General features: G+C 46.6%; 2 protein-coding genes across 2 annotated transcripts; both read left to right on the top strand.

Annotated features, from left to right (window-relative positions):
* The first annotated feature begins 1,196 nt into the window (after positions 1-1,196).
* On the top strand, positions 1,197-27,510 carry LOC140915450 (uncharacterized). The gene is made up of 3 exons (XM_073354998.1): positions 1,197-1,292; positions 25,784-26,387; positions 26,975-27,510. Exons 2-3 carry the CDS (start codon positions 25,805-25,807, stop codon positions 27,124-27,126), a joined length of 735 nt encoding a protein of 244 aa, XP_073211099.1. The 5' UTR covers positions 1,197-1,292; positions 25,784-25,804; the 3' UTR covers positions 27,127-27,510.
* On the top strand, positions 8,015-25,266 carry LOC140915449 (uncharacterized). The gene is made up of 4 exons (XM_073354997.1): positions 8,015-8,930; positions 10,032-10,132; positions 15,656-15,816; positions 23,410-25,266. Exon 4 carries the CDS (start codon positions 23,759-23,761, stop codon positions 25,031-25,033), a length of 1,275 nt encoding a protein of 424 aa, XP_073211098.1. The 5' UTR covers positions 8,015-8,930; positions 10,032-10,132; positions 15,656-15,816; positions 23,410-23,758; the 3' UTR covers positions 25,034-25,266.

Raw genomic sequence — 27,510 nt, 5'->3', positions numbered from 1 at the left:
TCAATGAGTCACTGTGGGAGCACTCCTGGTGTTGGCAGCGCATGAACTGGGGGGAAAATGCTATTTACCTCCACTTTCCTCCTCAATTTTCACAACCATTAACCATAAGTGGTAGCCTAGGAAACCACTTATAGCCCCTAGTCTAATCAATGGTGTGAGACATGGATGTATCTCTTATACCTCCCAATATGAACACAGGTGATGGGCATTACACTTGTTTTACCCAAAGTACTTCTTCTGTCTGAAGGTGTAAAGCTAAAAGGTCTGGAAAGCATTTTGTCATTCAGTATATGAAGAGAGATTTCATGTCTATGATATACCTTGCTTGTACATTGTCTGTGGTTTGCTTTCTGGATCAGCTGGGTTAATATTTTTGAATCTTCTCCCATCCTAATTCTAGATGAGGAAAATCCTGCTCTTGCAACCATGTTGGAACAGCATGAACCCAATCAGTGGCTCAAAAAGATTGTTTCCAGTGGAATTCCCAGGTTATCTGAAGATGCCAAGCTATAAACTGCCATCTGTTTAAAAATAAAATCTTTATTTCGAGAAGCACATGCAAACCCAGAGGTGAGCCCCGAGGAATGAGATGGGAACAGAAGGAAGGTGCTAAAAGTCAGCATAGGCCTGCAGTAGGGCTCGGACGCTCTAGACACCCACAAAGAGCTGGGCGGCTGCATTACACGCAGCTGTTCATCACTGAAAGCCAAACTTCAGATCTGGCCATCTGATGACAGGAAAAACCTTGCGTCATCCCCATCCCAACAACTTTCGCTGTCCGGGAGGGGGAGGGGGATCCAGCCCTGACGTGCGCGAGCTCCATGGCGCGGACACGCGGGGGCAACCCCGGGCTCCGGCCGCGGCCTGCGCCCATCCCCCGCGCGCTGAGGAGGGAAGGTGCCGCTTCACAGCCCACATCCGGCCCGGGCGGCTCTGGCTGAAGGGCGCGTTAGGCCGGAGCTCGCGGCGGGGCGGAGTCGTTCTGCGGCTCGGGCCCGGGCCCGGCTCAGCGCCCCGTGGCCGGCGGAGGAGCCCGCCGTTTCCTTCGCCAGCCCCGCCGGGGGCAGTAATCACGTCATCTGGCCCGAGGCCCGGCCAAGGCTGAACAGAAGCGGCACCCTTCGCTCCCGCAGGAACTGCACTGCCATATATGGCCCTTCCTCCGCTCCTAATATGGCGCTTCCTAGGCCCATACAAGGCGTTTCCTTCCCGGCGGCGCCGGCAGCCAGGCTCGGCCCCCCGGACCCCGAGCGGCGCCCAGACGGCCCCGCCTCAGAGCCCAGCAGGAGGAGGTAGGTTGAGCAGCGCGCGGCGGCCGCGGAGCCCTCGCAGACCCTGCAGTAGAGGCAGCTGCTTCCGGTGGGGACCGGGCCTGTCAGGGGGCTCCGAGTCTGTCCCTCGCAGCCTTCGAGGCAGCGGTTTGGGTCTCTGCGGAGTCTGTAGCTTCAGCGGTGGCCGCTCTCTGCAAAGGCCACTCCACACACAGGCAAAGGATGGACGAGCTGGCTTTGGGCCTGTCAGTACTAACTGCCCAGTGTCTGAAAGCAGGATCCTTGTACGTTTCTTACCGCAGGATAGGCTGTTCTGCCCTCGAGCTCAGCCCCCTGCTTTAATGGGGGAAGCGAATATTATGCAGAAGGAGAAAGTAGTGGATTTGCCATGTGTGTTAGCCAAATTCACAGAGTGAGTAAGAGGCTGGTCAAAGTTTGTATATTTTTTCAGCCCAGAAAGGACAATTGTGATAATCTAGTCTGATTTAAAAGGGATAATCAATGTTTTTATCACCATATTTTTAACTGTGCAATGAAACTAGAGAGAAGTCAGGAGGAACCATTTTTTCTTCTAATGTAAGCGTTTTAAAATATTTGCAGTGTAACCCACTTCACCACCACTGTCTACTTGAATTTGAGTGTGGTTTTAGGTGGGTGTGGGTTGTTCTGTGAATAATAGTTCGGGGCCCCAACAGCTGTGGCAGTTAATAACTGGGTCTGTGGGGTTGCCCAGACTGATAATACAGTTTGGCTTTTGTTAATTTAATTTTATTATGTAAATAGTTGTTTTCCGAAATAAAAGTGTTTGTGGCTTTACATTCATACGGACTCTTGAGTGCTTAGGAGTGGAGAGGAAATAACTGTAAAGGTGTGACCAGGAGGTTTTAAGTGGGAGCTTGAGCCAACTATTTTATTTAATTTAAATAGAAGTCCTAGATCAGGGGTTCTCAGGACAAGCTTCTTGGTGGCCTCAGAATGTGGCCACCAACTCTTGCTGGTGGCCGCTCTCACACTTTTCCCTAAAATACTTGATTAGCTTTAGGAAAATCAAATAAATATGCACATACACACATCAAAATTATTGTAATTTATTTATTGCTAGCTAGTAAGTCAGCTGTGAAAAGTGATATTAACAAACATACAAGCATCGCTTTTCACAGCAGACTTACTCAGCCCTGACAAGCCTTGGGGACAAATTAAGCCCTGGATGGAGGGTTGGGGGAGGCAGTGGGGGCCAGGGAAGATGGGGATGAGGGGCTGGAGCCTGAAGCCCTGCAGGCAGAGCCTGATGCCCTGCAGCCGGAGGACAGGGTCCAGGAATGGAGCCTGAAGCCCCGTGGCCAGGGCCTGGTGCCCCCCACACTCCCATCCTAGGGCTGAAGCCCAAAGCCTAAGTCCCACCACCCCTGGGAAGGTGAGGAACTCACTGGCTGCCTGCTCCTCCAGCGTTGTGCCCCAGGTGTCCCCAGAAGGGGTCAGGGCCCAACCCCTGCAGCTGGCCCCAGCATCCAGGAGCAACAGAGTGGGGGAGGGGGCTCTACTTTGCCCTCCCCCCGTCCATCACAGTCCAGGAGGCTGTGGCCGCAAGAAAAGCCCCTGGTAGCCACATTTCAGAAACGCTGTCCTAGAGGTTATCTGAAGCTGGCCCTAACTCCTGCTAAAGACACCTGGAAGAAGGGTTACATTTTGTAAAGGGCTTGGAGGTCTTTGGATGGAAGGTGATCTATAAATAAAATGTTTTGTTATCATTTATTGTTGTTAATAAAATGACTGAACACAATCTAACCCTTCATTCTAGCTGTGAGTCACTAAAATGAAGGACAAATATTCTGAACATGTACATTTAATTAATTCTTTAACTTCAGAATGCATTGCTTAAAGCGTGTTGCTCAGAATCTTTGCAAGGGATGAGTATTACATAGGTTTTAGGTCTTCTTGAATTGTAAACTCTTCAGAGTGGGCCATCTGTGCCTAACTGCTGACCAGTAATAGACTCATGAACAAAGGAGACATAATGGATAGTGAAATGGTAGGGGCTCTGATACTGTTGCGAGGATGTGATATAAAACCTTAGACAGATTGATCACTACTTAACTTTCTTCAATAATGACCATTCTTAATTCTTGGATCTGTCAGTGGTAGAGTGGGCTTATAAAAATTGTACAGTAAGCAGTGTAACAAACTGAAAAAGACATTGGGATGAACAAACTATTGGAGTCATACTGAATTGCACTTGATAGAACAGTGACTAGTTGCTGGAAAGTGGGTGCTCTTACACTGAATAAGTTTGATCTTGATTGCTTTCAGTTTAAGACCATTTTTTGACAGTGTTAGTCTGAACAGCTGAGGATACATGAGAATGCATGGAAGTGAAGTTTATGTGCTTCAAGAAATTAATGTTCAGCAGGTATTATCATGTACCCAGTTAGGTATTATTTTCAGTCTTCCCACAATGGAATCAGAACCGTTTTTAAACACAGTTGTTGCTAAAAAAAAAAAAAAATCTAGTGGTTTTCTACTCTTGCTAGAGAATGGATTTTCTTTTGTCTGAGAACTAAATTAGAGCTATGTTTAAAAAAAATTATGTTATGGGCAACCTGATATAAAGGTAGGGATAATTTACAGCAGGTTTCTATTCTCACTGGTCAATTTATTTACTAATAGTTTGGAGGAGCGAAAAGAAAATCAGAGACGTTTGCTAAGGACACTTGTTTAGGTAAATACAAACTATAGAAGATTGTAAGAAGCTCCAAGTGCATTTAAATGAGCTGGGAATTGGACACCATGATGGCAGACTAAATTAAATTTTGATAAGTGTATTACAATGGGGGAAGTAGTTTAAATTTCTCATATACCTGATCGATTCTTAACTTGTAGGATTCTCTCAGGGGAAAAAAATCCAGATTTTGCATAATCTCCTGTAACTACAATGGACTTAATTATATCCAAAGCTGTTTGAGGTAAGGAAATGTATCTTTTCTGTTTAAAATCTTGTTAAAGAACTAAGTAAAATTATGAAGCTGTGTATTTATTAGCACAAATAAAATAAACCAAATAAATAAGCTAAATACACAGAAAGTAATTGTTCTCTTGGCACTAATGTGGCTTCAGCTGGAGTACTGTGTCCAGTTCTGGGCGCCACACTTTAGGAAAGATGTGGACAGAGGAGAGCAACAAAAATTATAGATTGATGAGGAAAAGTTTAAAAAGAAAACTGGGCATATTTAGTTTTGAAAAAAGAAGACTGAGGAGGGAACCTGATAACACTTCTTCTTCGAGTGCTTTCTCATGTCGATTCCAAGTTAGGTGTGTGCGCACCCATGTGCACGGTGACCGGAGATTTTTCCCTTAGTGGTACCCATCAGGCTGGCCCTAGTGCCCCCTGGAGCCTCATGCTCAGCTTGCCGCGGGCCCCGTGCCCTCTCAGTTCCTTCTTACAGCCCATGACGGTTGCTGGAACGTCTCTTGCGATTGCAAGCTCCCCAGTGTTTTTTTTTTCTGACTTTCTGTGGGCATTCTTGTTATAAATAGTTGAGAGTGAGTTAGGTAGGTAGGTGTCCCATTTGGGACGTTGTCCCAGGGATGGGGCATGCCCAAGTTCCTGGGTTTCAAACTATGTGCTGCCTACTATAAGTCCAGGCCAGTGAGTGATCCACATACAAGCTGCTTGAAGTGCCTCGGGGAAGCTCACATCAAGGACAAGAAGAGAATCTGCAAGTGCTTCAGGCAACGCACTCTTAAGGACAGGGACACTCGTTTGAAGGGCCTGTTAATGGAAGCAGCACTTAGACTGGCCTCAGCGCCGTGCTGATCCGATTTGGCTCCGAGTATGTCAGCCTTGGTGCAGAACGCTCCCTGGCACTGGGCCATTCCCAGCGCTGCTCCCATACCCCATGCTGAGAAAGAGGCATAAGAAACAACGTGTGGACAGGGGGCGGTCCCTGGGGCTGCAGAGGGGTAGGCAGAAGATGGTTGATGAGGTGAGCCCTGTGCTGGGCCACTCGTCCTCCCCAGAGCGGTGGTTGGCGAGAGTAAATTGAGGTAAATTGAGTTTGAGACCCTGACTTAGAGTGTGGTCAGCGTACTTAAAGGGGCAATGCACATCACTCACACTCATGCTCACGGTGTGTGTCTCTGTCTGTCTGCCATGCTGTCTCCTCTCCCTCCATTCGTGCTGCCTTGTAGAGTATGAGGCTACATTAACAACAGTGTGTTAACCCTTGAGGTCTCAGCCAAGTTCTAGTTAATCATTTAGCAGTAAGGCATTCCCTGGGAAATATCCCACCCTCTGACTCCACCACCTCAACCAAGCTTCACAATCATCATTGCTGTGTACAGTATTAAATAGTTTGTTTAAAACTTATACTGTGTATTGTCTGGTGACAAAAATTTCCATGAAACCTAATCCCCCCTATTTACATTAATTCTTATGGGGAAATTGGATTCGCTTAACATCGTTTAGCTTAAAGTCGCATTTGTCAAAAACATAAATACAGTAACTCCTCGCTTAATATTGTATCTACATTGTGTTAACAATGCTGCACACTAGAATGCTTTCAGGCAACCTGAAAAAAGAAACCCAGAACTTTGTAAAAACACTCTAATTTTTGGTAAAACTGGGAAGTTGGAAACCCAAGACCTAAGAAGGGCATTAGGCACACTGCCTTCTCATTAGTCAGTGACTAATCCTCTGGCAGTAATCTAAGGGGGGAGGTGTAACACTACACCCTATATTCTTCATAGAAATATTGTTATATGATTATAGCATAACAATAATATGTTTTGTGCAAGATAAGGCATGTGAGATATCATTGGAAAGGTTATAATTTGCTGAATATGATCCTATTTGTGTGTATGTATAATTTTTGTATCTAAAGTTAGGAATATTGACTACATCTGTACTACAAAAGTGTTTGCACCTGGGGAATGCCCACCAGACAGAATGCAATCAGTCTGGCTGGCTACCTGGGGACCAGTCAATGAATCATTAGGGGAGAACAATAGGTCTTTGAAGATGCTAATCTCCCACCTTCCTGAGAAGCTTTCTTGGGATGCTACAAACACCTTCTGACTCATCCTGCTTTGCCACTGCAGGATCATGTGATTGTCACCTGATACTGTGACCTGATTGTCAGCAAGTTAAGGAAGTATGGGCTGGATGAATGCACTACAAGGTGGGTAGAAAGCTGGCTAGATTGTCGGGCTCAACGGGTAGTGATCAATGGCTCCATATCTAGCTGGCAGCCAGTATCAAGTGGAGTACCCCAAGGGTTGGTCCTGGGGCCGGTTTTATTCAATATCTTCATAAATGATCTGGAGGATGGTGTGGATTGCACTCTCAGCAAATTTGCGGATGATACTAAACTGGGAGGAGTGGTAGATACGCTGGAGGGGAGGGATAGGATACAGAAGGACCTAGACCAATTGGAAGATTGGGCCAAAAGGAATCTGATGAGGTTCAATAAGGATAAGTGCAGGGTCCTGCACTTAGGACGGAAGAACCCAATGCACAGCTACAAACTAGGGACCGAATGGCTAGGCAGCAGTTCTGCGGAAAAGGACCTAGGGGTGACAGTGGACGAGAAGCTGGATATGAGTCAGCAGTGTGCCCTTGTTGCCAAGAAGGCCAATGGCATTTTGGGATGTATAAGTAGGGGCATAGCGAGCAGATCGAGGGACGTGATCATTCCCTTCTATTCGACATTGGTGAGGCCTCATCTGGAGTACTGTGTCCAGTTTTGGGCCCCACACTTCAAGAAGGATGTGGATAAATTGGAGAGAGTCCAGCGAAGGGCAACAAAAATGATTAGGGGACTGGAACACATGAGTTATGAGGAAAGGCTGAGGGAGCTGGGATTGTTTAGCCTGCAGAAGAGAAGAATGAGGGGGGATTTGATAGCTGCTTTCAACTACCTGAAAGGGGGTTCCAAAGAGGATGGCTCTAGACTGTTCTCAATGGTAGCAGATGACAGAACGAGGAGTAATGGTCTCAAGTTGCAGTGGGGGAGGTTTAGATTGGATATTAGGAAAAACTTTTTCACTAAGAGGGTGGTGAAACTGGAATGCGTTACCTAGGGAGGTGGTAGAATCTCCTTCCTTAGAGGTTTTTAAGGTCAGGCTTGACAAAGCCCTGGCTGGGATGATTTAACTGGGAATTGGTCCTGCTTTGAGCAGGGGGTTGGACTAGATGACCTTCTGGGGTCCCTTCCAACCCTGATATTCTATGATTCTATGACTCTATGATAGAATGCCAGTATTTTTCCACAGGTGGGTGGAAACCACACTGGAAAACAAAGGATTCCCGCCATATGTAAAGCCTATTTAAGGCAGTGGAGGGACATAATCAGTATTTATTCTTCACTGGGTCCCCACCCAGGATGGCTGCAGGAAACATCTAAGAATCACAGATGGGGGGCGGGGGGGGAGAAGGACTGAGCCCAGGCTGGGAAGGTATCTGGCCTGTGGAAAAGAATACCTGGAGTTTTAAGCTGCAAGCAAGAGCAGCTTGCCTTCAAGAAACCCTGCCTAAAACAACATTTAGGGTCAGAAACTACTTCTTGTAACCAGTTTTTCAGTATCGTAAGCTTATATTGTGTTTTTGTTTTATTTGATGGGTAATCTGCTTTGATCTGTTTTCTATCACTTATAATCACGTAAAATCTATCTTTTGTAGTTAATAAACTTGTTTTTTTCTCTAAAACAAGCCCAGTTTGTGGAATTCATAACTGAGGGGCAAAAAGCTGTGCATATCTTTCTACAAATTGAGGGAGGGATTTCATGCACTAGCACTGTACAGTTCTCTGTGCAGTGCAAGACAATACAATTTTGGGTTTACACTCCAGAGGCGGTGTGCACTTGAGTGCTGGGCAATTCCTGAGCTGAAGCCTTCCCATGCAGTGCTCATTTCAGTGTCTGTGTCTTTCTGCAGCTGGGTGTGTCACGCTGCCTCATGGCCTTAATGCCTGGATGCCAAGAGAACTATAACAGAAACTGCCCTCTAGCTAGTCAGTGACTAATCCTCTTGCAGTAAACTAAGAGGGGCGGTGTGACCGTCTGTACCTTGGGGGAACACCCAGCACTCCCGTGTTCATCTTTGTAAAATGATTGTGTGGTATCCAGTGCAAAGTTTGTCATGTCAGGTGTCTTCAGAAGGCTCATGATGCACTGAGCATTGTTGTTACAGTGATGTTATAGTAATTGTTGTTATAGTGATGGGATGTTATAGGTTATAATTTAATGTATATAGTTATGATGCTGAAAATGTATCTTCATGGCTTAAATCAAGCCCAGGAAAAAAACTCTCCAAGAGCAGAGAGGCAGTTCACACCTCATCAGGGCATGCATGGGACAAACCCAGCCCAGCCTCACAGGAACAAAGGACGCTGGCCTATGCAGAAACAAAAGGATCTGTTGAACTCTCGAGTGAGTCACCCCCCTTCCTTTGGTCAGTTTGGGGTTGCGATGAAGTAATGCTCACCTCGCTCTGACGGGGGGCGGGCAAAGCCAAGAGGGAAGAAAGAAGGGAGATAAAAGGGAGAGACGTTTGCCATGCTCTTTCTCTCTCTCCCGCCTTCATCTACAGACACCACCCACCACCAAGTGACTGAAGCGCTGATTAAAGGGGAGAGCCTGGCTGAAGGGCAACCAGCCAGCCCTGTGGTGAGAAGCATCTAAGTTTGTAAGGATACTGAAAGAGTTAAGATCAGCTTAGAATGCATTTTGCCTTTATTTCATTTTACCAAATCTAACTTGTTATGATTTGAGTTATAATCACTTAAATATCTTTGTAGTTAATAAATCTGTTTGTTTGTTCTACCTGAAGCAGTGCGTTTGGTTTGAAGCATGTCAGAGACTCCCCTTGGGATAACAAGCCTGGTACATATCAATTTATTTGTTAAATTGATGAACTTATATAAGCTTGCAGTGTCCAGCGGGCATCACTGGACGCTGCAAGACGGAGGTTCCTAGGGTTGTGTCTGGGACCGGAGATATTGGCTAGTGTCATTCGGTTGCACAATCCAAGGAGCAGCTTACATGCCAGAGGCTGTGTGTGAACAGCCCAGGAGTGGGGGTTCTCACAGCAGTGCAGGGTTAGGCTGGCTCCCAGGGTCCAGGATTGGAGTGACCTAGCAGATCACCGGTCCAGATAACACCAGAGGGGAATGTCACACTTATATTTAATTGGGAGCCAATGTGGGGCCTAAAATAGGTCTTTGAATTAAAAACTGGGGCTAAAAATTGTGTAACTGTATAAAATATTTTTCTTTTAACCTTGTCTTAAACATTTTTTAACTGGGAAGATGACTGAAGCTGGTCAGGCCCAACAATTAAAACAGAGCATGTGTCTTCTCTGGAGGAAGGCTGGTTCGTAGAAGAGTGACCTGCCTGTAAACCAAGATACTCAGTACTCGCCTGGCTCCTCTTATACATTGCTGGGTTTGAGTCACTGGTCATTATTTTCTTCTTCTCTGTACTTGATCTTGGTTTCCTTCAGAGAACATGGGCATCCTAGCAAGGAATGGTTGTCTCTGGGCATAAAGAGAAGGGAGAGGGCTGATAGTCTCCTGTGAGCCGTGACTATTTTGGATGCTGTTTTTCACAGTACAGGAGCATTCAGCTGTCCCTTCATTGTAGCTATGACTGTATGGTGGTGTGTCATTGGGTGGACTGTCAGATCCCTTTAAAGAAGTGAGAGCATGAGTCTGTGCCGTTGCAGTCTCTGGAAATATCTCTCCTTTTGTGGTTTGTTTCCTGCCATAGGAGGATCTGAGACCTGAGAGATGAAGACCAGACAAGCCCACCCTGTTTGGTATAGGTGGCTCCAGGCAACAGGGGTCCAGCTGGTAGCAGAACAGTTGCAGGTATCTCTGAGAGAAGTGTTCACTTAGAGCCTTTGCATTTAGCCCTCCTAACTGGAGGCAAGTTCCTCCTGTGCTATACGGGACTGGGTTACCAAGAAAATGTTCTTGACTACCTACATCTTCAGGGGGCAGGGGAATATAGCTGCTTGCAGGATGGGGAAGTTAATACCCAGGGCAGGTTATAATATGTCTTATCGAGAACAAGCTTGGACCAGATGGGTGACGAGAGCAGGGGTTCTCAAACTTTTTGTATTGGCAATCCGTTCCATACAAGAAGTGTCTGAGAGCAACCCCCTTATTAATACAAAACAGATTTTTTATATTTAACACTATTTTAAATGCTAAATTTATAATCATAATGTTGAAAATCAATCTACCTTTTCTCTCCACTTTTAACACTAAAACACATTTTATCACATTATTATAAGCAGAAAAAATATTTTTTAAATTAATACTGTTTAATACTGGGGGGCGCACAAAGCAACTTTGTCATTATCATTTTTCACAGCAAACTTAATGCCCTATTGCCACCATTACTTCTGTGGTGCTGCTGACCTCGGTTCTTCCTCAACTAGGTTGCCTCCCTCATTCAGTAAGGGGCCCACACATTCCTTGGCTTTCTTCTTGTTGCCAACATACCTGAAGAAACCCTTCTTGTTACTCTTGACATCTCTGGCTAGCTGCAGCTCCAGGTGCGATTTGGCCCTCCTGATAACATTCCTACATGCCCGAGCAATATTTTTATACTCTTCCCTGGTCATATGTCCAACCTTCCACTTCTTGTAAGCTTCTTTTTTATGTTTAAGATCCGCTAGGATTTCACCATTAAGCCAAGTTGGTCGCCTGCCATATTTACTATTCTTTCGACTCATCGGGATGGTTTGTCCCTGTAACCTCAACAGGGATTCCTTGAAATACAGCCAGCTCTCCTGGACTCCTTTCCCCTTCAAGTTAGTCCCCCAGGGGATCCTGGCCATCCGTTCCCTGAGGGAGTCGAAGTCTGCTTTCCTGAAGTCCAGGGTCCGTATCCTGCTGCTTACCTTTGTTCCCTGCGTCAGGATCCTGAACTCAACCAACTCATGGTCACTGCCTCCCAGATTCCCATCCACTTTTGCTTCCCCCACTAATTCTACCCGGTTTGTGAGCAGCAGGTCAAGAAAAGCACCCCCCCTAGTTGGCTCCTCTAGCACTTGCGCCAGGAAATTGTCCCCTACGCTTTCCAAAAACTTCCTGGATTGTCTATGCACCGCTGTATTGCTCTCCCAGCAGATATCAGGAAAATTAAAGTCACCCATGAGAATCAGGGCATGCGATCTAGTAGCTTCCGTGAGCTGCCGGAAGAAAGCCTCATCCACCTCATCCCCCTGGTCCGGTGGTCTATAGCAGACTCCCACCACTACATCACTCTTGTTGCACACACTTCTAAACTTAATCCAGAGACACTCAGGTTTTTCTGCAGTTTCGTACCGGAGCTCTGAGCAGTCATACTGCTCCCTTACATACAGTGCTACTCCCCCACCTTTTCTGCCCTGCCTGTCCTTCCTGAACAGTTTATAACCATCCATGACAGTACTCCAGTCATACGAGTTATCCCACCAAGTCTCTGTTATTCCGATCACGTCATAGTTCCTTGACATCACCAGGACCTCCAGTTCTCCCTGCTTGTTTCCAAGGCTTTGTGCATTTGTATATAAGCACTTGAGATAACCTGTTGATCGCCCCTCATTGCCAGTATGAGGCAGGAGCCCTCCCCTCACAGACATTGCTGCCTGTGCTTCCTCCCGGTATCCCGCTTTCCCACTTACCTCAGGGCTTTGGTCTCCTTCCCCCGGTGAACCTAGTTTAAAGCCCTCCTCACTAGGTTAGCCAGCCTGCTGGCAAAGATGCTCTTCCCTCTCTTCGTAAGATGGAGCCCGTCTCTACCCAGCACTCCTCCTTCATGGAACACCATCCCATGGTCAAAGAAACCAAAGCCTTCTCTCCAACACCATCTGCGTAGCCATTCGTTGACAGAGGATGTGGAAAAAGCTAATGTACTCAATGCTTTTTTTGCCTCTGTTTTCACTAACAAGGTCAGCTCTCAGACTGCTGCGCTGGGCATCACAAAATGCGGAAGAGATGGCCAGCCCTCTGTGGAGATAGAGGCGGTTAGGGACTATTTAGAAAAGCTGGACATGCACAAGTCCATGGGGCCGGACGAGTTGCATCCGAGAGTGCTGAAGGAATTGGCGGCTGTGATTGCAGAGCCACTGGCCATTATCTTTGAAAACTCGTGGCGAACCGGGGAAGTCCCGGATGACTGGAAAAAGGCTAATGTAGTGCCAATCTTTAAAAAAGGGAAGAAGGAAGATCCTGGGAACTACAGGCCAGTCAGCCTCACCTCAGTTCCTGGAAAAATCATGGAGCAGGTCCTCAAAGAATCAATCCTGAAGCACTTGCATGAGAGGAAAGTGATCAGGAACAGCCAGCATGGATTCACCAAGGGAAGGTCATGCCTGACTAATCTAATCACCTTTTATGATGAGATTACTGGTTCTGTGGATGAAGGGAAAGCAGTGGATGTATTGTTTCTTGACTTTAGCAAAGCTTTTGACACGGTCTCCCATAGTATTCTTGTCACCAAGTTAAGGAAGTATGGGCTGGATGAATGCACTATAAGGTGGGTAGAAAGCTGGCTAGATTGTCGGGCTCAACGGGTAGTGATCAATGGCTCCATGTCTAGTTGGCAGCCGGTATCAAGTGGAGTGCCCCAAGGGTCGGTCCTGGGGCCGGTTTTATTCAATATCTTCATAAATGATCTGGAGGATGGTGTGGATTGCACTCTCAGCAAATTTGCGGATGATACTAAACTGGGAGGAGTGGTAGATACGCTGGAGGGGAGGGATAGGATACAGAAGGACCTAGACCAATTGGAAGATTGGGCCAAAAGGAATCTGATGAGGTTCAATAAGGATAAGTGCAGGGTCCTGCACTTAGGACGGAAGAACCCAATGCACAGCTACAGACTAGGGACCGAATGGCTAGGCAGCAGTTCTGCGGAAAAGGACCTAGGGGTGACAGTGGACGAGAAGCTGGATATGAGTCAGCAGTGTGCCCTTGTTGCCAAGAAGGCCAATGGCATTTTGGGATGTATAAGTAGGGGCATAGCGAGCAGATCGAGGGACGTGATCGTTCCCCTCTATTCCACATTGGTGAGGCCTCATCTGGAGTACTGTGTCCAGTTTTGGGCCCCACACTTCAAGAAGGATGTGGATAAATTGGAGAGAGTCCAGCGAAGGGCAACAAAAATGATTAGGGGACTGGAACACATGAGTTATGAGGAGAGGCTGAGGGAGCTGGGATTGTTTAGCCTGCAGAAGAGAAGAATGAGGGGGGATTTGATAGCTGCTTTCAACTACCTGAAAGGGGGTTCCAAAGAGGATGGCTCTAGACTGTTCTCAATGGTAGCAGATGACAGAACGAGGAGTAATGGTCTCAAGTTGCAGTGGGGGAGGTTTAGATTGGATATTAGGAAAAACTTTTTCACTAAGAGGGTGGTGAAACACTGGAATGCGTTACCTAGGGAGGTGGTAGAATCTCCTTCCTTGGAGGTTTTTAAGGTCAGGCTTGACAAAGCCCTGGCTGGGATGATTTAACTGGGAATTGGTCCTGCTTTGAGCAGGGGGTTGGACTAGATGACCTTCTGGGGTCCCTTCCAACCCTGATATTCTATGATTCTATGATTCTATGATTCAAGAGCTGGGTGGCTCTGAAAGTAGGGACACTGCCAGCAGCTGTGCAGCGGTAAGGGTGGTAATGGGGGGCTAAGTCTGCTGTGAAAAGTGATATTTACTGTGTTTGTTAATATCACTTTTCACAGCAGACTTACTAGTGCAGACTTCACAGCAGACTGACTAGCTAGCTGGGTGGCTGTGAAAAGTTATATTAAGAAGCACATTTTACAGTCTTCCAGCTCTGAAGGCAGTGCCATGGCCAGCAGCAGCGCAGAAGTAAGGGTGGCAATGGGGAGCTAGAATGTCTGCTGTGAAATGATATTAATAAAACATACAAGTATTACTTTTTGTAGCAGAAGTCTGCCATGAACCCTGCACTAGTAACTCTGCTGTGAAAAGTGATATTAACAAAAATACAAATCTCACTTTTCACAGCACTAGTGAAGACTTCACAGCAGACTTGCTAGGTAGCTGGGAGTCTGTGAATCGTGGTATTAAGAAACATACAAATATCACTTTTTACAACAGACTTAATGCCCCTGTGATAGTGTTCACCCCAGAAAGTACTGGGAGGGGTTAAGGTGGCCAGGTTGGCCAATTAACTCCACAGGTGGCACCTGGAGGAGGATCCAGGGAGAAGGGATTAATTTGAAGCAGGCTCACCTAGTCAGAAACAGGAGGGGCCAGTGTAAAGCCCAGGAGCTGAAAGGAGAGGGAAGCTGCTGGAGGAAGGCAGGGAAGTAGGTTGCAGTCACCTCCCTGGGTGGAGGGAGTTGCGAGGGTGACAAACCCAGAGAGGGGGAAACCAGATAAGTAGGAAGAAGCCCAGGGAGACAGCAGCAAGGGGTAGGACTGTGCAGAGACCTTGGCTGCTTGTTACAGTGTTCCTGGGCTGGAACCCAGTGTTGAGGGCAGGCTTGGGTTCCCCTACCGGCCACTGGGAAGTGGTAAGGGCATTGGAGATGCCATCCAGTCAACGGGTCTGGAAGAACTTTGAATTCCCTGGAAGGGGAAGACCTTGGTGACCTGGCCGGAGGGCCAAGCCATGAAGAGGAGACTGCAGTTCCTGGAGCGAGAGAGGGGCTGCCTATTAGAGGGAGAGACAGAATGACCTCATTCCTCTCATGGTTGGGAGGATTGATCACAAGAGCTAATCCCCACAGTTATCAGGAGGAGGCGCCAGACTGGTGGTGGTTAGTGCACCCTGGGAGAGCCCCACTTCCACCCTTCTCCCCTGCTGCTGGCAGCAGCACTGCGTTCAGAGCTGGGCAGCTCTGAAAGCACAGCTACTGCCAGGAGCACCACAGAAGTCAGGGTGGCAATGAGATGCTGGTAGGTCTGCTGTGAAATGTGATATTGGCAAAGGTTCTTCGTGAACCTCCACTGAAACAAATGCGTCCCCTGTTTGCACACCACTGGTGTAGCCACCTGAGCCCCCTCACCCGCACGAGGATGGTGCTGCTCCTGACTTCCCATAATAACCATGACCTCCTGAGTGGTTATGACATCCAGTTTGAGAATCCCTCTTTTGGAATGTGGCACCAATCGTTGTCTGCTCAGTGATTTATTAGTAGGTTTTTTTAGTTCGTTTGTGTCAATAGCCCAATGTAGATGGGGTGGGATCATGTTAGCTACAGGTGCTAAAGTGTTGGGGTTTGACCAGCCAAGTGACCCATCATTGTTGACTGTGTCTCTGTTAATCTAGTAGGTGTGCTGTAGTGCAGATGGGAGTGAGAGGGCAGACCTTCACACTCCAGCACAGGTTTTGGGTGGTGATGGCTCTTTCTTGGGTTATTTGCTGTGTTTGCAGAGGACTTGTCCAAGTCAGTGGAGCAGCCCAGCCAGATGTGGAGCTGGAAGAAGAGGACCTGAGCAGCCTGGACAACCCACTTGGCAGGGGACTGAGGATCCCAAGTGGTGGGGGAGGATCCCACAGTGGTGGGGGAGGAGCAGGTGTCAGTTTTCCTTCAGGTGCAGGTGTCAGTTTCCTTTCCTTTATGTCTCTGTCAAGTGTTTGAGTAACCAGAGCCCTATCTGAGAACAGAGAGATGCTTCTTGTTTGCATGCAATGGGTCCTGGGGAGGGTGGAGCCCTGCCTTTGGCTGGGAGCATCACCTTGCTCCCCAAGACTGAATTTGACCTGCAACTAGGGACACTCTGGTATTCCCAGTCTGCCCTTCCACATCACTGGGTGTGAGTCACTGGACACAATGTTGTTTACCTTGGCTATACTCAATTTTCTCTTCCTTCAGAGCAGTGGCTCTGAACCTTTCCAGACTACTGTACCCCTTTCAGCAGTCTGATTTGTCTTGGGTACTCCGAAGTTTCACCTCTCATAAAAATTATTCACTTACAAAAACGGACACAAAAATGCAGATGTGTCACAGCACACTATTACTGAATAATTGCTTGCTTTTTCCATATTTTTTATTTTTACCATATTCTAAATCAATTGGAATATAAATATTGTACTTACATTTCAGTGTATAGAGCATGGAAGACCCCTGAAAGACCTTGCGTATGTACCTCCAAGGGCACGTGTATGCCTATTTGAGAACCACTGCTTCAGAGGACCTGAGTATCCTGGTCAGGCATGGGATTTGTGGGCTGGGATGGGGATAGGGAGAGACCTGGTGGGACTGTCGTTGCTTACCAGTGCTTATCACTTCAAGCACTGGCTAAGCTGGAGGGGAATTAGGGGACGGGGGTTCCAGGAAACAGAAGCCAGGTGACCTGACTCTGTGTGTCCTCCACATACAAATGCTGGCCTAGGCTATAAGTGTTCTTGCTTTCTATACTCAGTTCCTAATGGCACTGGGTAGATGAGAGAATGGCCAACCTGGGACAGAGACCAGGAGAAGGAACAACCACCCTGAGCCCATTCAGCAGAATGGAAACCAGACTCTGATCTGTGGTGTAGGCGCAAATGGAAATTTGCTTAATCTAAGTACTGAGAGGACTGCAAATGTTGTCTGTGGAGAGACATTTGTTATATTAGCATAGGCTGAGTCCACGAATCTGACTGGGACATGTGAAGGTTGGGGGAGCTCTTGCTTCCCTCTCAGCGAGTTGTCAGGGCTTAGGGAAGGGAAAGTAATAGTTTTCCTGAAATATGATTAACTTCCAGGAGGGCAAATTGTTTGTAACCAGAGATGTTCAGTCCTCAGCTCTCTTCCTTCCATGTCACTGGGTCTGAGTAACTGGTCACTGCACGCTGTTCCTTGTTTGTTCTGACTCTAGCCTCCTTCGGAAGATGTGAGCATTCTGGTGAGGTACAAACCTCTCTGGGATAAAGGCAAGGTGAAGGGACAATAGTCTGCTGTGCAGCATGAGTACTTTGGGTCCAGGAGCAGCCAGGTGTCTCTTTATTTAGCTATTACTGTCTTGGGTGAATGGAGGGGTGTATGTAGGAAAAATCCCTTGGAATAGCAAGTACCTGCGCTAAATACCATTGCAGTATCTGCCCACTTTCTTCTTGGGTTGTGTTTTCTGCAAGGGAAAACTGGTGGAGGATAAGTTCAGTTCTGTCCTGTGATGGGGCAAGTGAGACCAGCCTGGCCTCAAGATAGATGCCAGGCAATACCGTCTGAGAGGAAAGTTGCTGTTGCTGTCACTAAGTAAGTGTCTGGTAAGGCTATGGTGACAGCCCTGGTGATTACAGAGAGTGGTGCTGCCTTTCCCAACTAGCCCTGAGTGCAGGGGGAGAATTTCCCCATCCTGGGACTGCTGATCCTCAATGGCAGGGAGGAGTGTGTCCTTCCAAACAGAGAGCTGGAACCAGGAAGGTGACGACAAGTGCTGATTTTCCTGCCTTCCTTTTGTTTCTCTCTTCTGTGTTGGCCAACACACTGTCTCCCTGCCTGTCCTGCTTCTGTCTCCCTTCATAGACTTGTACACCTGCCCATGTCCTGTGATTCAGACATATAGGGGTGTCAAGGCTAATTCCCCACTCTGGCACTTCGAGTGCAGCGGGTGGGGGTCTGCAGGGATTCTAAAACTTAATACTGGTCACTCTAGGCTTGTATTAAACTCCCAAGGTTACAGCTTCTCTCTGACCTTGGATGGGTAGACGCTGTCACCACCCAAGTGCAGAACCCCTTTGAGAAACCAGGAAGGCACACTTGGGAATTCCTTCATGTGGGGTACCCTCAAGCCCCCCCCTCCCCCCCGCCCCAGGGAAGAGCAAGGGGAAAAAAAGAGAAAGAAAGAAAGCAGCTGTTGCCACCAGCTAATTAAACCACATGTGCACAAACCTCTTAAAGCACAAAAATCTAATTTTGTTCTTAAAAAAGGTAAATTTTATTAATAAAAAGAGAGAACTTAGGTGTTTGCTAGATTAAAAAAAAACTACAAGGATTAAGCATTAAGAATAGATTTCTTGAGGTCCAGCTTAAAGGTTACAAGCAAAACAAGAGCACTGGGGTTAGCATAGAGGAATCCACAAGCCATAAAGAAATAAAAGAGAGAAACTTAATTGCGTCTTCCTAGACATTTCCTGATCTACTTACATATCTGAGGTTTTTAAATAAATAGTCTCAAGGTATGATACCAATGATTTTTTTCATATCTGGCCCAAGCTCTTACAGCATAGCTCTGTCCTGTCCTCTCCCTGGAGAACAACAACAGACAAAGGGGGAGTCTTGTTTCAATTTTAAAAAGTTCTAGCTTTCCCATTGGCTCTTTTGGCCAGGTGCCCACTCACTTCCTTTTACCTATGCATAGCAGTGAGACTTTTTAACCCCTTTACAGGTATAGTAATTAGAGAACAGCTACTAAGAGGGATTTTATAGCTACTGGCTGGCTGGGTGTCCACAAAAGGGAGCTATCTCCCCCCGCCCTTTCATTTATCACAAGGAGTCTATAGCTGTCTGTGCAGGGGGGTGGATAGGGGTCATGTGGGGAGAAGGTGAGAGAAGGAGTTGAAGCTGCTGCTGCCTCTGTGTATCTAGTGTAGCTCCCCACCAGGCCCTGATGCCTCTTGGGAGTTGTAGTCTTCTTTGTCCTTTTTCTAGATTGTGGGGTCCTGTGTACTGCTTGGTACAGCTGGACATCCGCTCAGTGATTGATCAGTGAGGTTTTTTGGATAATTTTTGGAAACTTATTCCCCAGACTCATCCTGTCCCGTCCCATCCCATCCTTGTTGCAGCAGCAGCCTGGTCCCCAGTAGGAAAAGTTAGCTTAATGAGTACTTAGCTTTAAGTGACTTATGTGTAGTGGCTAGTTGCTGTGAATGGTCCTGTGCCTGCAAACACTCAAAGGATATGCATCTAATGTTGTGCACATGCACAAGTGTCTGCAGGATCAGGGCCAATCCCGCTATGAACTCAGTCGTGTAAGGACAGACCTTTGCTCCAGGGTTAAACTTTGTTTTCAAGCATTTTTTAAAAACTCCAGATTATAAAATCTGTAGCATAACCATGTTTTCCAGTAAAATTTCGTTACTTAGTATGTGATACTGTTACAGCACCAAGAACAGTAACCTTGAAAGTGTGAGCAGTGACATTCACAGCCCCAGCGGGGATCATTATGTGTTAGTTTAGTCAGGCTATGTTAGCTGATCTGGAGGGCTTTTCATGCTGAGTTTGATAGGAAGGAGGTTATAATCCTCAGAATTTTACATCTGGGGAAACAAACATTCTTATCACACTTACAGACTCTCTCCAAGGAGTAAGAATATAGTTATCTTTGTGTTTAAAAAACCAAAAAACCAGTTTACAGTGGTGGACTACAGTTTGGCAACTCTAATTCAAACACATGCCTTTTTTGAACAGTGACACGTAGATAAGAATGGCCATGCAGGTCAGATCATGGTCCATCTACCGCCGTATCATGTCTTCCAACAATGGACATGCCAGATGCTTCAGAGGGCATGAACAAGGGAATGAATTACCTAGTGATCCATCCCCTATTGTCCAGTCCCAGCTTCTGGCAGTCAGAGGTGTAGGAACACCCAAAGCATGGGGTTGCATCCTTGACCATCTTAGCTAATAGCCATTGATTAGCCTATCCTCCATGAATTTAGCTAATTCTTAGTTATATTTTTTGCTTTCACAGCATCCCCTGGCAACAAGTTCCACAGATCGCCTGTGCATTGTGTGAAGAAGTATTCATTTAAGGGGTTCTGCTGACACTTTGGAGGAAAGAGCTAAAATCAAGGGATCTTGATAAATCAGAGAACTGGATTATAGACAACAAAATGAAATTCAAAGACAAAGATAAGGTGCTACACTTAGGGGAAAAAAACAATCAAATGCACAGATAGGGAATGAGGGATAACCGGCTTGGCAGCAGCACTGCTGCAAAGGATCTGGGAGTTGTGGTGGATCACAACCACAACATGAATCAGCAATGCGATGCTGTTGCAAAAAAGCAAATGCAATTTTAGGTTGCATTAATAGAGACATAGCATACAAGTCATGGGAGATGATAGTAACACTCTACTCAGCGCTGGTTAGGCTGGAGTACTGTGTCCAATTTTGGTCATCAATGAATAGAAAGGATGTAGAGAAACGGGAAAGGATCCAGAGGTGAGTGACAAAGATGATCAGAGGGATGGAGTGCAAACCATATGAGCAAAGGCTGAAGGAACTGGGTATGTGTAATTTGGAAAAGAGATTAAGGAGGGACATAGCAGTCTTCAAATACTTGAAAGGCTGCCATAAAAAAGATGGAGAAAAGTTGTTCTCTCTTGCCGTAGAGGGCAGGACAAGGGGCAATGGATTCAAACTACAGCATAGCAGATTTAGATTAAATCTCAGAAAAAACTTCCTAACTGTAAGAACAGTGGAACCTACTGCATAGGGAGGTCATGGAAGCACCTTCACTGGAGGTTTCCAAAAGGAGGCTGGATAGCCATCTGTTATGGATGGTTTAGGTACAAAAAATCCTGCATCTTGGCAGGGAGTTGAACTAAATGATCTTTGCGGTCCCTTCTAATCCTGTGGTTCCAAGATGTACTTTCTTTTAAACCTCCTGACTATTTATAAAAAGAAAAGGAGTACTTGTGGCACCTTAGAGACTAACCAATTTATTTGAGCATGAGCTTTCGTGAGCTACAGCTCACTTCATCGGATGCATACTGTGGAAACTGTGATGATCTCTGTGTGTATATAATATCTGCTGCAGTTTCCACGGTATGCATCCGATGAAGTGAGCTGTAGCTCACGAAAGCTCATGCTCAAATAAATTGGTTAGTCTCTAAGGTGTGCCACAAGTACTCCTTTTCTTTTTGCGAATACAGACTAACATGGCTGTTACTCTGAAACCTGACTATTTATGTCATTGGGTGACCCCTGGTTCTTGTGTTATATAAAGAGGTAAAGAACAGTTGCTTCCAAGGGAATTAATAGACTGGAAGTTTAAAGCAAACATAAGGAAGTACTCTACATAGCTAATTCATGTGTTAACTGTGGGAAGGATAGGTCCATCAATAGCTCTTAGCCAAGATGGTCAGGGACCCAACCTCATGCTTTGGGGTGTCCCTAAACCTTCAATTGCCAGCAGAATCTGCCACTGGCCACTGTCCTATACATTGACACTGGACTAGTTGGACCATTAGTCGGACCCAGAATGGGTGTGCCTATCCTCTAATTCCCCTAGAATCTGCAGCCTAGATTTAGGTGTCTGCATCCTTCCTCCCTGTACAGCCAAACCCCACCTGCCCCCACCCAGCCTCCAGCTGGAGCTGCAGCCCAGGGCCCAGCTGAGCCTGGCAGCCAGCCACCCAAACACATGGAGACCCTGGTGACTCAGAAGTGGGAAATGTGCCCCCATCTTCTCTGTAGTCACTATGGTGTAACAGTGCCATGGTGGGTTTCAGAGTAGCAGCCGTGTTAGTCTGTATTCACAAAAAGAAAAGGAGTACTTGTGGCACCTTAGAGACTAATAAATTTATTTGAGCATAAGCTTTCATGAGCTACAGCTCACTTCATCGGATGCATTCAGTGCCATGGTGCTATCTCCAGGGTACAAAACTGGCTCAGCGTGGGAGATGAGGCTGCGATAGGGATGTAGCATCACAAATTGTAACATCCCAATTTCCTACCACTAGCAGACAACTAGGGTGTTTTTTCTGGGGGTGGGGCCTGCCCTGTCACCACTTGCTACACACACAATTTTCTAGTCCTGGGTCTATGGGGGTGGGAGTTTTGACAGATGGGTTGGACTTTGTCAGTATTTCAACTTGGGCGAAATCTCTATTTCAAATGGGGACACTCATAAAATGAGATTTTTCTAATTTAATACATTTTTTGTAAATTAGCAAAATCTTGTTTTACTTGTGTGTAAATTTTAAAAAGAGATTTCACAGGAGCAATTGCTGTCTGCCCCTCCCCTCATTCAGAGGTAGCCATTTCTGCCAACCAGCAATTCAGGCACCAGTGAAGTCACATGACCATGATAATGATTTGTTTTTTAATAATGTATTAAATATGGTAAATGAGTCACAATAAAACCCTAGGAAGTGTATTAAGAGTAAGATATGAAGGTTTATTGAAAAGTAAAGAATTAAAAGTTATGAAACTCCCATTTCCTGGAGATAATGAGAAAGGGTGGCCAGTTCAGGCAATTGGCATAGCAGAGCAGACCAATTTGTGAACATCTGTGTAGCTGTGTCACATGTATGTGAACATCTGAATGAAGACAGAGTATTTAAGGAGTGGGGTGTATAGTGGGCGTTTGGAAGCTCACTACATCATTTCAGAGAGGGAAGAGCAGCCTTGTCTAGACCTTCCTCCCCCCCCCTTCCTTTTGCCCCTGTTACTTCACATGGTGAGTTCACTCCAGCACCCTCAACAGCAAAGTAACAGATTCTGCTGGGGAGCATTTTCTAGCATTACAACTCATCAGTCACTCTTTGGCTTCCATCAGACCTGAGCTACCCCAACACACTCCCTGTCCTGAACTTTACCCGAAAAACATGCTGTGCCCTGTCCAGCCCACTCAGGGACAGGCCAGATAGATTAGGTCTGTTGTACCTCTAGGAGGTCAATACACAAAAATCTGTCCCTTTTAATGGAATTATCCACATAGTTCACAACATTGGATTAGTTTTGATTCAAGGAAAAAAAAACAAGTTTATTTAACTACAAAGGGAGATTTTAACTGAGTAAAAGAGGCATACAAGTAAGAAATGGTTACAAGAAAAATAAAGATAAAGTGTTTTCTAAACTTAACAAACTAGGCTAGTGAAGTCCCTTTCCACAGGTTTCAGTAATATTGCTGCCCAAACTCTCAGGTCTTCCACACTGATTCTCCACTTGTAAGTTAACTCCCTTCTCTTCATGTGACAAAATATATTTATGTCTCTATCTGTAATTTTCACTCCATGCATCTGAAGAAGTGGGTTTTTTTTACCCATAGAAGCATATGCCCAAATAAATCTGTTAGGCTTTAAGGTGCCAGGGGACTCTTCATTGTTTTTTGCACAGAGGGTATTTCCTTTGGAGCAGCAGTGACACCCAGTGGCCAGTCAGGGTAATGCACAGAGGGTGTCTCCCATGAAGGAGCAGTGACACGTGATGGCCAGTTGTGGGTAATGCACGTTGTGTGTCTCCCTTGGCGCAGCACTTTCTACAAGCCATTACCCTCTGATCCCACTGAGAGTTACCAAAAGAAACTACAGCATTTGCTCAAGAAACTCCCTGAAAAAGCACAAGATCAAATCCGCACAGACACACCCCTGGAACCCTGACCTGGGATATTCTATCTGCTACCCAAGATCCATAAACCTGGAAACCCTGGGCGCCCCATCATCTCAGGCATTGGCACCCTGACAGCAGGATTGTCTGGCTATGTAGACTCCCTCCTCAGGGCCTACGCTGCCAGCACTCCCAGCTACCTTCGAGACACCACTGACTTCCTGAGGAAACTACAATCCATCAGTGATCTTCCTGATAACACCATCCTGGCCACTATGGATGTAGAAGCCCTCTACACCAACATTCCACACAAAGACGGACTACAAGCCGTCAAGAACACTATCCCCGATAATGTCACGGCTAACCTGGTGGCTGAACTTTGTGACTTTGTCCTTACCCATAACTATTTTACACTTGGGGACAATGTATACCTTCAGATCAGCGGCACCGCTATGGGTACCCGCATGGCCCCACAGTATGCCAACATTTTTATGGCTGACTTAGAACAATGCTTCCTCAGCTCTCGTCCCCTAACGCCCCTACTCTACTTGCGCTATATTGATGACATCTTCATCATCTGGACCCATGGAAAAAAAGCCCTTGAAGAATTCCACCATGATTTCAACAATTTCCATCCCACCATCATCCTCAGCCTGGTCCACTCCACACAAGAGATCCACTTCCTGGATGCTACAGTGCTAATAAACAATGGTCACATAAACACCACCCTATACCGGAAACCTACTCACCGCTATTCCTACCTACATGCCTCCAGCTTTCACCCTGACCACACCACACGATCCATCGTCTACAGCCAAGCTCTGCGATACAACCGCATTTGCTCCAACCCCTCAGACAGAGACAAACACCTACAAGATCTCTATCAAGCATTCTTACAACTACAATACCCACCTGCGGAAGTGAAGAAACAGATTGATAGAGCCAGAAGAGTTCCCAGAAGTCACCTACTACAGGACAGGCCTAACAAAGAAAATAACAGAACGCCACTAGCAGTCACCTTCAGATCCCAACTAAAACCCCTCCAACGCATTATTAAGGATCTACAACCTATCCTGGAGGATGACCCAACACTCTCACAAATCTTGGGAGACAGGCCAGTTCTTGCCTACAGACAGCCCCCCAACCTGAAGCAAATACTCACCAGCAACCACATACCACACAATAGAACCACTAACCTAGGAACCTATCCTTGCAACAAAGCCCGTTGCCAACTGTGCCCACATATCTATTCAGGGGACACCATCACAGGGCCTAATAACATCAGCCACACTATCAGAGGCTCGTTCACCTGCACATCCACCTACGTGATATATGCCATCATGTGCCAGCAATGCCCCTCTGCCATGTACATTGGTCAAACTGGACAGTCTCTACGTAAAAGAATAAATGGACACAAATCAGATGTCAAGAATTATAATATTCATAAACCAGTCGGAGAACACTTCAATCTCTCTGGTCACGCGATTACAGACATGAAAGTTGCTATCTTACAACAAAAAAACTTCCAATCCAGAAAGAGAAACTGTTGAATTGGAATTCATTTGCAAATTGGATACAATTAACTTAGGCTTGAATAGAGACTGGGAGTGGCTAAGTCATTATGCAAGGTAACCTATTTCCCCTTGTTTTTTCCTACCCCCCCCCCCCCGGATGTTCTTGTTAAAACCTGGATTTGTGCTGGAAATGGCCCACCTTGATGATCATACACATTGTAAGGAGAGTGGTCACTTTAGATAAGCTATTGCCAGCAGGAGAGTGGGGTGGGGGGGTATTTTTTCATGCTTTGTGTGTAGAAAAGATCTTCTACACTTTCCACAGTATGCATCCGATGAAGTGAGCTGTAGCTCACGAAAGCTTATGCTGAAATAAATTGGTTAGTCTCTAAGGTGCCACAAGTACTCCTTTTCTTTTTGCGAATACAGACTAACACGGCTGTTACTCTGAGCCCTGGTCTACACTAGGACTTTAGGTCGAATTTAGCAACGTTAAATCGATTTAAACCTGCACCCGTCCACACAGTGAAGCCCTTTATTTCGACTTAAAGGGCTCTTAAAATCGATTTCCTTACTCCACCCCTGACAAGTGGATTAGCGCTTAAATCGACGTTCCCGGCTCGAATTTGGGGTACTGTGGACACAATTCGATGGTATTGGCCTCCGGGAGCTATCCCAGAGTGCTCCATTCTGACCGCTCTGGACAGCACTCTCAACTCAGATGCACTGGCCAGGTAGACAGGAAAAGAACCGCAAACTTTTGAATCTCATTTCCTGTTTGGCCAGCGTGGCAAGCTGCAGGTGACCATGCAGAGCTCATCAGCACAGGTGACCGTGATGGAGTCCCAGAATCGCAAAAGAGCTCCAGCATGGACCGAACGGGAGGTACGGGATCTGATCGCTGTTTGGGGAGAGGAATCCGTGCTATCAGAACTCCGTTCCAGTTTTCGAAATGCCAAAACCTTTGTGAAAATCTCCCAGGGCATGAAGGACAGAGGCCATAACAGGGACCCGAAGCAGTGCCGCATGAAACTGAAGGAGCTGAGGCAAGCCTACCAGAAAACCAGAGAGGCGAACAGCCGCTCTGGGTCAGAGCCCCAAACATGCCACTTCTATGATGAGCTGCATGCCATTTTAGGGGGTTCAGCCACCACTACCCCAGCCGTGTTGTTTGACTCCTTCAATGGAGATGGAGGCAATATGGAAGCAGGTTTTGGGGACGAAGAAGATGATGAGGAGGAGGAGGTTGTAGATAGCTCACAGCAAGCAAGCGGAGAAACTGGTTTTCCCGACAGCCAGGAACTGTTTCTCACCCTAGACCTGGAGCCAGTACCCCCCAAACCCACCCAAGGCTGCCTCCTGGACCCAGCAGGCGGAGAAGGGACCTCTGGTGAGTGTACCTTTTAAAATGCTATACATGGTTTAAAAGCAAGCATGTGAAAGGATTACTTTGCCCTGGCATTTGCGGTTCTCCTAGATGTAGTCCTAAAGCCTTTGCAAAAGGTTTCTGGGGAGGGCAGCCTTATTTCGTCCTTCATGGTAGGACACTTTACCACTCCAGGCCAGTAACACGTACTCGGGAATCACTGTAGAACAAAGCATTGCAGTGTATGTTTGCTGGCATTCAACCAAAATCCGTTCTTTATCTCTCTGTGTTATCCTCAGGAGAGTGAGATATAATTCATGGTCACCTGGTTGAAATAGGGTGCTTTTCTTCAGGGACACTCAGAGGTGCCCGTTCCTGCTGTGCTGTTTGCCTGTGGCTGAACAGAAATGTTCGCCGCTGTTAGCCACAGGGAGGGGGGAAGGTTGAGGGGGTAGTCATGCGGTGGGAGGAGGCAAAATGCGACCTTGTAACGAAAGCACTTGTGCTATGTATGTAATGTTAACAGCAAGGTTTACCCTGAAAGAGTGTAGCCACTGTTTTATAAAATGTGTCTTTTTAAATACCGCTGTCCCTTTTTTTTTCTCCACTAGCTGCATGTGTTTCAATGATCACAGGATCTTCTCCTTCCCAGAGGCTAGTGAAGCTTAGAAAGAAAAAAAACGCACTCGCGATGAAATGTTCTCCGAGCTCATGCTGTCCTCCCACACTGACAGAGCACAGACGAATGCGTGGAGGCAAATAATGTCAGAGTGCAGGAAAGCACAAAATGACCGGGAGGAGAGGTGGCGGGCTGAAGAGAGTAAGTGGCGGGCTGAAGACAGGGCTGAAGCTCAAATGTGGCGGCAGCGTGATGAGAGGAGGCAGGATTCAATGCTGAGGCTGCTGCAGGACCAAACCAGAATGCTCCAGTGTATGGTTGAGCTGCAGCAAAGGCAGCTGGAGCACAGACTGCCACTGCTGCCCCTCTGTAACCAACCACCCTCCTCCCCAAGTTCCATAGCCTCCACACCCAGACGCCTAAGAACGCGGTGGGGGGCCTCCGGCCAACCAGCCACTCCACCACAGAGGATTGCCCAAAAAAAAGAAGGCTGGCATTCAATAAATTTTAAAGTTGTAAACTTTTAAA

This window comes from Lepidochelys kempii, chromosome 8 (assembly GCF_965140265.1).
Source record: "Lepidochelys kempii isolate rLepKem1 chromosome 8, rLepKem1.hap2, whole genome shotgun sequence".
In the NCBI taxonomy this organism is placed as follows: Eukaryota; Metazoa; Chordata; order Testudines; family Cheloniidae; genus Lepidochelys; species Lepidochelys kempii.
Note: the sequence above shows the minus strand (reverse complement) of the source record. Positions and strands in the feature narration are given on the sequence as shown.